Raw genomic sequence first — 10,321 nt, forward strand, 5'->3', positions numbered from 1 at the left:
TCACTAGAGACTTGATCTTGCTTTCTTTACTTCATGCATTGTAGCTTGATGCATGCTCTAAAGTGTAGACTTATCAGCCTTTCACAATTTACCACAAATGCACCCCTCCCAGATCGGACAATAGAGAGTGAAGTATGAAAGCCTAGATAACCAAACCGAGATTGAGATGTGTTCCTCTGTGGGGAATCAAACCATCATTAGCTATGTCTACACTGGTGCGTTTTTTCTGCGTCAATGCGCTTTCCACTGGCACACCTGTCATCAAGCGTGTCGTAAATCACTCAGGCGTGACTCAAACTTGTTGAAAGGCAGCCATTTTTTAAGAGGCATTCCTTTTCCTTCTGCTCCACCAGGTTTGGATTTTCGTTCAATTTCCCTTTCCTTTTCGTGAAGATTCAGTGTTGTTTTCATAAGTTTTTCTCGATTTTTATGATGTAAACAAAAAAAACGTTGATACTTTTGAAGACTTCAGGTCACGTAGTGCATTACGTGATATTATTGAAGGTAAATTTAAATTAACGGTAATTATAATTGTAAAATTATAAATTAAATGATTGTCTTGAAACTTGTTTTTTTGGTAGAATTTCATATTAAAATGCTGGTCGATTTCTTTTTCATGTTTTTGCGAAGAGCTCGCGTACGGAGGTTTGCTGTGTAATTATAAAATAATTCACGAGCTCTTCGCGGGGCCACCTCAATGCATGGGGCAATCCAGACACGGCGTGAGAACTTTAACCAGATGTGTTGGAGGGCTATTTATGATAATAAGATCTAATGGTATGATTTTTCAAAGTATATGAAAATGGTACGCCCTCCGAATATCACTTTCATCGGAGGTCCACCGTGCTGTTGAAACTCTTGACTCCACATTTTTCTAAACATTTCGTGGAAGCACACGAATAATACTTAGTCAACTGTTGGAGGATCACCCTTACCGGATGCAAGACCCCTTTACCAGTGCCTGTATCTTGCATGGGCAAACGGGGGCAAGTGCCCTTCGCCCTTGCAATTTTAGGAGGCCCGCAAATTTTGATTTCCTTTCCTTTATTTTTTTTAAACTTTCTTTCTGTAGAATATTTCCAAACGTGGAATTTAATTTGAGAGTAATTATGTAAACTTTTTACATAATTGTAATCTGTAGCAGACATATTCAACCTGCTGCTTGCGGGCACTGTGGTGCTTTCAAAGTGCTTGATGCTCGTGTCCGATTTCATGTTTGAGAGTACTTGATTAATGTCCCAATTTGAACACTTTGTACAAATTAAAACTTTGTACGATTAAAATCATCCTGACTTGATAAGGGTGCACCCTTTTTAATGATGGGAACAAGCATTGCGCTTCCGACTGGAAAAAAGTTGCCTCAAAGAACTTTATATAAAAGGGGGGTGGGGAGGGAAAAGATTAATGTTTGCACAGGGCCTGAATTTATGAGGAACAGGCTGTTCCCTTCAGCGCAATAATAATCTTCGCTATTTTCTCAAAAACTGTACAGTTTTATGCAGATTTTACATAGCTGCCAAGTCTCCCGAATTTTTCGGGAATCTCCCGAATTTTAGCTTCATCGCTCGACCTCCCGAAAAGTTCTTAAATCTCCCGAATTTTTACAAAAATCACAAAAATCCCTAATTGTCCCTAAAAATTCCCTACTTCATTAAAAAAAATCCCCGCTTATGAAAACAATCCCTAAGGAATTTATTGTGGGGCATGAAGCCTCTTTTTTTCCCCTTTCGAAATGACGTCACACGTCGTAAATGGGGAAATTCCCTTTTTAAGGAAGTTTTACAAACCCTCTGATGGTAACAAGAAAGTTGTTTGTCTTATCGTGCAGGGAAATGGCTTAGCAGCCAATAGTCCTGGATAATAATTGAAGATTCTAGTGATGCACATGTGGTCAAAATTTCTTTTGTTTAAGTTACGTACGTGCGATATAACAAAGCATGAATAATGATAAGCAAAAACATATTTAATCAATTTTAAAGATACTTATTCCGATGAATTTCCTTTTATCAAACGTTCCAGAAGAGGGCCGACTTTTCCTTTTTGTACAAGTTGTGTTACGGACATAAACATCGGTCATGGAAAGACTGCCATCATCACTCGTGAAATGGAAAAAAAAACATCAAGCAAGTGTCATAAAAAGTCAGTGTTCTTCAAAAATTGACGGTGTTTTCCTTCATCTTCCGATGATTTTGGGGTCATTCGCGCAGAATGTTTGTTCACAGCGTTTCTGATTGAACACAATATTTATTTTTACATCATTGAAGTTTTAACCTCCTATTTCACTTGTTTTTTTGCGTAGGAATTTTATTCCCAAGGGTTTAACTTCCATGTGTAAAATCCCTATTTTAATTTGACTTCAGTAGGGATTTTATTCCCTACGCTTTAACTTTTATGTTTGGAAAATCCCTATTTTATTTGGGAAAATCCCTATTGTATTTATTAGGGAGTGGTTTTAGCATAAAATACGGGTTTGCGCGAAAATCTCCCGAATTTTCATTTTCAAAAGTTGGCAGCTATGATTTTATTTTCATTAATATTATTAGAGCTGCAACCAGAAGCGTACGCAGGATCAACCTTTCGAGTAGCACGCCGAGTTTAGGGATGAGCGCACAAGAAATTCTGTTCTAGAGAAATTTTCTGTTACTGACTGTCGAAAGTACGGTATTTCAAGTTTAAAAATTGATTGAAACAACATATTAAATAATTTTCTTTTGATATTCAGATTTGTGTGCGAAAATATTTTAAATCTGATCATCTTGGGCTATCATATTCTGCTACTTTTTATTATGAAAAATTATTTAATTTGAAAATTTCAAGTTTTTCACTTCTATTACCACGGATTTAGGGCTTTGGTGTATGAACAAACACTTGAGAAAAATAATGCTGCGCTGACTATAATTTTGAACGAAAAAAATTATTTAAATACGTATTAGATTACGACTTAGCAAAATAGAAGTATACAGTTTTCTTAATTTCTTTGACTCGACTATATTCGGGTAAAGTTGACGAACGACTTGATTTAATTTTTAATTTATTCCGAAGTTGAGCAATTTTGAGAATGATTTCGTCTATATATTCCGTCTTTTATAGAGCAATTTTCCCTCACATATTTTCACATTAAAATGTGGAAATTGCATCCACTGCGACAGTTGCATCGGCATCTGAATTGAAAGGTTTAGCCGTATAGGTGAAGACAGAAAAAAGGCACGCCACTTGAGGCATGCGATAGAGTTCAGCGGTAAAGAAAAAAAAAACGAGATTGAAAGTTGAAAGCTGTTGAAAGAAGACGCACCAGTGAGGACATACCTAATCTTGTTCTTAGAATACTTGCCCGGACAGTGAGAGATTGGTCGTTCGATTTTCCACAGAGGAATGTGAATTTTCTTTCCGAACATATCTCGATCTTTGCTTGGTTATCCAGGCTTTTGTACTTTGTATGAACAGTAGAAAGTGACATCGTTTCTCTCAATAGAGAGTGATTCAATTTGCTTTTTCTCGAGCAACGAAAGAGACTTTTTCTAGTGTTCTGTAGCGCGTCTCTCAGTTGAGAACCTTGACGCAACAATATGGTATAAGGCTCGAGAGGGCAAGAAGAAGAAAAGCCTCAGGAGATGGAAGATTGCAAAAACAAAAAATGGAACATTCGAAAAAAAAAACAGAGAAGGAAGGGTGTGAAAAAAGTGATCGAGTAGGATCGTCGTCCCATGTTTACATTATTATTCTAATTTTTTGTTATAAATTTCTGTTTATGTTTGTCCTGATGAGTGCTCACTATTCGAAGAACACAAAGTCATTACACTTTTTCTGGATGTTATACAGAGATGAAACTTGGAAGAAAAGTATTCTGGTCTTGCTGGGAATCGCTGGTGAATTATATGGTAGGGTAGCCCACTTGCTCAGACTGCAAGGACTGTGACTCGATTCCTAGCAGAGTCCAGGACACTTTTTTTTTCCCTGAAGTTCACCTCTATATGACATTGAGGGAAAAAAATTCTCTTTTATCTCATTCCTCTGGGAAATTTCTAACAAAATTGGTAGATGCTGGAACATGTGATCTGAGTGTATGTGTGGGCCCAATGTATTTATTATTTACTAGCTATAATACCCGGCGCTGCCCGGGTTTTCTTTAATAAGGCTTTTTGGATCACATAATATCTCCCTCTTCTTTTGAGGGACATGCAAGCTGTGTCTAAGTTAACAATATGACGACTTGCTGCACGACTCATGAAAGAAACAGATCTAGATTTAAAGAAACATAGAAATGAATATATATATATTTTTCATTTTTTTAAGGGGCGCTAGGTATTTCAATCCTTCCCCCCCCCCCTCTGAACTTCAAGTTATCCATCTGCCTGTTTCAGCTTCTAAAAATGCTTAATTAAAGTTGTGGAATTTTTTCAATGTACTTTTTACGGGCCAATAATTAATTTTAAAATATTTTAGCCCACATGAATTTAGGCAGTTGAATATCAAAAGACAATACAGAGATATTAATTTTCACATGCTTGAGAAGATATAAATAAAAAATTGAAATCAATGTTATTGCATGGATATCCAACTCAAAAGTATACATATATATATAGGTCCGGATAATTACTTCATATTTAATCTCATGGTGGGCTTCGTTTATCTCTAAGCGATCTCAATATTTCAAAAATCGAGAATTCAATAAAATTTTTAAAACTATTGATGTGATAGAAAACAGGATTAGAGAAGTGACAAACCATTGTAAAGGCATAAAACACGTTTGAAACTCATTGCTAGGGAACCACGGTAACTAAAGTAAATGTTTGGAAAGTGATTGCTGATGTCCAAAAACCATTGTTGCCTGACAGTTTTTTGCCCATTTGGGGCACTTGCCCTGCTCTGGCGAAATTTTAATGTAGCCTATTGTTCAAGTCGGGTCCCATTTGGTATATATGCAAAATTTGGTGACAATCGATCTAAAATTGTAGATTTGTATAGACAATATACGCACACAGAAAATTAATTTTATATATATAGATGTTGGCATAATTATGCCAGGGTGACACTTACACTAAAAACCCATTTTCTGTTGTGAACATACAGCCTGCTGTGACTGTGAAATATTGTATTGTACGAACAGCTTTTGAAATCTGTGAAGTTTTATTAACTGTTCTCAATTTTCAAATTACAGCAAAGATCCTGGATGTTGAAAAAGCAGTATTATAAAGTAATGTTGTTACTGCTTTTCAGGTCAGATGCAAATCGCACACTTTCTGATCTTGAAGTGATAGACTGGCTAGATGATTCCACAAAAGACATTGCCATTGAATTTCTTCTGTTCAATCCAACTTACTCTTTATTTTCGTAAGTATTAAATAATTTTCTCTGTTAGTTACAAGTGTAAAATTTCAGTAGTCATTGAACACAATGTGGTGTGTGCAGCCACCACACCCAATCATGGTGGCTGCAATATTACTATGGCTAGTTGGATTGAATTTAAGTTTTATTGGTGCAAGGACTAATTAGGTCAAACTGCACCAAAACATATGGCTAGTTTAACAGATTGTCCTGAATATTTTTTTCATTTATACACTGTCATATTTTTGCATTCAGTTTATCAACCAGAACCTTGAGTCATTTATGAAATATATTTGAGGAGCTTATTTTCAAAAAAGAACATTTCCACTTTTTTTTTCAAAACACACTTTTCAATGATTTCTGAATTTTCGGATGAGCACTGTTGGATTATCCAACAGGGTTTATTTGAACTGAAATATTTTTTGTCAAGATTATAATGTAAAATGTGTCGTTTCTATCAAAAGGGAACATATCCACCTTGTTCAGTCACTTCAGTATTATTTATTTGGAAGGGAACATAACAAAGCAATTTTCCGATTTTTTTTAAATGGCAAATTTTTCAGAAGCACTTTCAAATTTGCATCCTAGTAGAACCTCTCAATAATAGACACCAATGAGATCGAAAATTCTGTCTGCTAATGAGGGGAGTGTCTATTAATTGATAGTAAAATGCATTCAGCCCCATCATCGTAATTCAAAAATGTGTCTGCTGTGTACCATTACTAGTGCATTCCTGGTTAATCTTTCTGTTTCCCAATAATAAATCATCAGTGGATGGCAATAAAGAATGACAACAATTTTCCACTTAAATCCTTTACTAACAATGTTAAATTTTAAATTTTACAATTTTAAACCATTTTACGTTTGAACAACATAATGCAACTTTTTTTTGGGGTTTTAGCACTAAAACTGTCACAGTTAGTTATTGGGAAATGCTCACCTAATTGATCCAGTGGGACACCTTGCAACATGTCCTTTATCACAGGAACCAGTGCTTCATTATTCAGTTGAACAGTCCAAGGGGATGAGCATGTGATAGCAATGCAAGTCCCACAGGAACAGCGTTGAGAGCAATCTAGTGATGGTGCAGTCACATCTCCGTCATCCTCAGCAAGATCCCATCTCTGATTATGGGCATTGGCACGAGTTTTATGTGGAAACTATTACTTTCCAGTCGTTTTCTGCTCAGTCAGAGTGATGACCACCAAAAAGAGAAGTACAATGATTTGATGGATCAGGAGGTGCCAAAGCATGCTGCAGATATATCAATGTATGGCTCCAAGAGAACACAGAATGAAGTGGAATGAAATGTGACTGTTCATAGCACTGCTGGTATATAAAAGGAAATTTCCCATCACACATGATTACAGGAACCAATCAGCTTCGATACTCAACATCACTGGAATAAACATAATATTTTTGGCAGACAAAATCTAATCTGCATACATTTACATAATAAAACAATATCATGCAATTATGACATTCAGAATCTGGTAACAAAACAAATGTAAACATTGAAGACCTGACCGGGGTCTACAACATTAGGCTTATGACATGTTGAAGACTTTTATGTAGTTATAAACTGTACAGCACAGTCCATGGCCCACCATCGGCTTGAAGGTAAATATTGCACTTATTTCATGTATAAACATATTTTCAGATATTTTAAACTAAAAACGTATTGTGCACATTTATTATAACATTTTCTTCAACTGAGGTGGACGACGACTCACAGTGGGGCCTCCACTGGCAATCTGCAATCCCCTCATGCTACAGTTGGTGGGAGTGTCCTTTATGGAGGTTCCACTGTATAATGAACTGTGTTTTTTATGTTATTCACAAGAGAGAAGTTAGGGCACCTTACTTAGGGCCAGGTGAAACCTTCTGGATGGAATCAACGGGTGGCATAGAAATTTCCATTTTTTCAAACTTAATGCTCACAATTTTGATCAGAGAAGGTAACATTTCCACTAATTTTCTTTCAAAATGGAACATTTCAAAATTTTCAATGTAGATAACTCCCTTGAATGTTGATTAGGAAACAATATTTAAATATTCCTATGCCACTCTCATTTCTACTTTTTTAAAACAGTCCATTCCGGGGGGGTGGGGGGGGGGGGAATTCTACTTCTACTGTAAATTTAGCAAAAATGGAAATGTTCCAGTTTTAAAATAAGCTCCTCATATCATCTTGAAATTCAGCTTTTCCCTCAATGGTCTGAATTAATTAAATTTTCCATGGATATATATATACACTCATTGCCATAAAAATTTGCGCACCAAGAAATAATTGTGGGATCGAAACGAAAGTTGGCCTGAAGGTACATGTCGGGCAGATATGCAAATGATTAGAAATGCAGCATGATTGCGTAATGCCACTAGAGGGCGTTGAACTTCGTTCTCCTTGGAGTATAAAACAGGTAAGCAGAGCTTGCTGGAGTGTATTTAATCGTTTGCAAAGGAAATGCTGAGGTAGACATGCCGTTACGCCGCCATCGAAGACCATATGAGCAGTTGTCAGAGTTCGATGGGGGAAGAATCATCGGGATGATGGAAGCTGGGTGGTCAGCTCGGCGAGTAGCTCGTCAACTAGGCCATTCTGATTTTACTGTGAGGAGGTGTTGGGACCAGTGGACAGAAGAGACGTAATTTACATTGCGACCAGGTTCAGGACGCCCTAGACAGACCAGTCGTCGAGAAGACCGTCACATCATCCGAAACGCACGTGTAGAGCCAACTGACGTGTAGAGACACAGGCAGCAGCTTCACTACGGGCCCCTGTGTCTTCCCGAACCATCACAAGGCGCCTGGCTGAAGGACATCTGGTATCGCGGTGCCCATTACGTGTGCTGCCAATGACACCCACCTGTTTGGAGTGGTGTTGAGCACGACGGGATTGGACTGCAATGGAATGGAACCAGGTCGTCTTCAGCGACAAATCGAGATTCAACTTGAGCAGTGATGACAATCGTATTCGTGTGTGGAGGCCCCGTGGTGAACGCTTCAATCCTGCCTTCGCTTTACAGCAACACACCGATCCCACAGCTGGTGTCATGGTATGGGGTGCCATTGCTTACGATACGCGGTCACCCCTAATATTGATCCATGGCACAATGACAGCCCAGCGGTACGTCCATAACATCCTTCAGCCACATGTGTTGCCACTCTCATGGCAGGGCTCCCAGGAGCCATTTTTCAACAAGACAATGCTAGGCCACACACAGCAAGCATGTCACAAGACTGCCTCCGCCACATTACCACCCTTCCCTGGCCTGCTCTATCCCCAGATTTGTCACCAATCGAGCATATCTGGGATCATTTGGGACGGCAAGTTGGACACCCTACGAGGTTGGTCGAACTAGAGGCGCATTTACAGCAACTGTGGAACGAGATGTCTCAGGACATCATACGGAACTTGTATGCCTCAATGCCCGCTCGTATCGCATTGTGCATTTGCGCTAGAGGGGGTCCAACAGAGTACTAAAACTTCTGTTCATCTGAATTTTTTTCTGCAATAAATTATCCTTTTTCTTGGATTTTCTAATCACTTACTTATATCAACGTAGTACTTACATGTGTAAAATTTTGTTTCATTTTGACGACTTCTTCTGGGTGCGCAAATTTTTATGGCAATGAGTGTATATATATATATATATGGTTCCCATAATAATTTTTCGAGAAAGAGTCTCTCCACAGCATTGCAATGGTTATTGCAAACATCAAATCATTCTGATATTAACTTAATCTAATTCACAGTTTGATTTTTTTTTGTTAAAACTAAAATGATTATTTTTTTCTAGGTCTGTTTCTGTGAAAATTAAAGTAGATGATTCATTGAATAAAGCATATACCATAGTTGATTCTGACCAAGCCAGCATGCAACAGCTGTCTGTTTACCAGTATGTCCTGCACTTTTTATGTGAAGTGAGCACTATTTATTCAAACGTTTTATTTGATTAAAACAGTTATTAATTCATCAATTTTTACTATAATTATTGTATTTACTCAAAGTCCTTTGAAAATCAAACCAAGATCATTTCTGTCTTTCATAGTGACATTGTCGAGAGAAACGATGTTACTCTCTGCTGTTCATAAAGAGTACAAAAGACTGGATACCAAGTGGAGGTGGATGAAATTCGGAAAGGAAATTGACATGCCACTGGGGGGACATTGACCATTATGGGGATTGACATGCCATGGGGAATCTAACCGCCAACCATACAAACTGCTTCATACCCAACCTTTTGCACTCCATACGAACAGCAGAGAGTGACATCACATTTCTCTTTATATGTCACCAGGGACTTCTATAGGTAACAGCTATATTAGCGGAATCAGGAGGGTGACTATTCGCAGTTCCATTCAGCACACACATATATGCTCAAGAGAAGAATCTGTCAACCCCCTGTAGCAAAATAGTAGAGCGATCATCCGGATAGTAAAAGGTTGTCATTCAATTCCTGCAGAGGCACATGAATTTGTTTTCTGAACTTCCTCCATCTCTGCTTGGTAAAATTAACAGAATTTTAGGGAGATTTTGAACTTTAATTTTTACTTTTTACCAATTTTTTCCAGATGTGACTATACACCGCAGCACCCTCTAACCTGCTGGGCTAGGTGGAAGGGGTTGTTAACTTCATAACGCACCCATTCACAGTCAGCTCCGAGCTGCAGGAAAGTCAGGACGTGCATTCTGGGAAGCCTGTTTTGAGCTTAATGTAACATGACGTGATGGATCATTCTATGAAACAACGTTTTGCTATCAAATTTTGTTTTAAACTTGGGAAGTCCGCCACCGAAACGTTTCTATTAATTCAGCAGGCCTTTAGGAGTGATAGCTTGTCCAAATCACAAGTTCACCGATGGCTCAAATCGTGCAAGGAGGGCCGAAAGGATGTTGCAGTCGAACCCCGCAGTGGACATCCATCAAGCTCCCGAATTGACGAAAATGTTACACGTGTGCATGCTTGTTTGAAATCTGACCGACGGTTGAGCC

At 38.1% G+C, this 10,321-nt stretch overlaps 1 protein-coding gene across 1 annotated transcript in view; it reads left to right on the forward strand.

Moving 5' to 3' along the window:
• Positions 1 to 10,321, forward strand: part of LOC149067449 (uncharacterized) — a 369,309-nt gene that overhangs the window by 342,642 nt on the left and 16,346 nt on the right. The window contains exons 53-54 of the mRNA XM_089252608.1: positions 5,218 to 5,331; positions 9,126 to 9,249. Of these exons, the coding sequence (XP_089108734.1) occupies positions 5,218 to 5,331; positions 9,126 to 9,249 (238 nt within the window). The remainder of the gene's footprint in view (positions 1 to 5,217; positions 5,332 to 9,125; positions 9,250 to 10,321) is intronic.

This window comes from Pholcus phalangioides, unplaced genomic scaffold (genome assembly GCF_987345545.1).
Source record: "Pholcus phalangioides strain wild (caught in Gottingen) unplaced genomic scaffold, Ppha-v1.0 ptg000030l_1, whole genome shotgun sequence".
Classification (NCBI taxonomy): Eukaryota; Metazoa; Arthropoda; class Arachnida; order Araneae; family Pholcidae; genus Pholcus; species Pholcus phalangioides.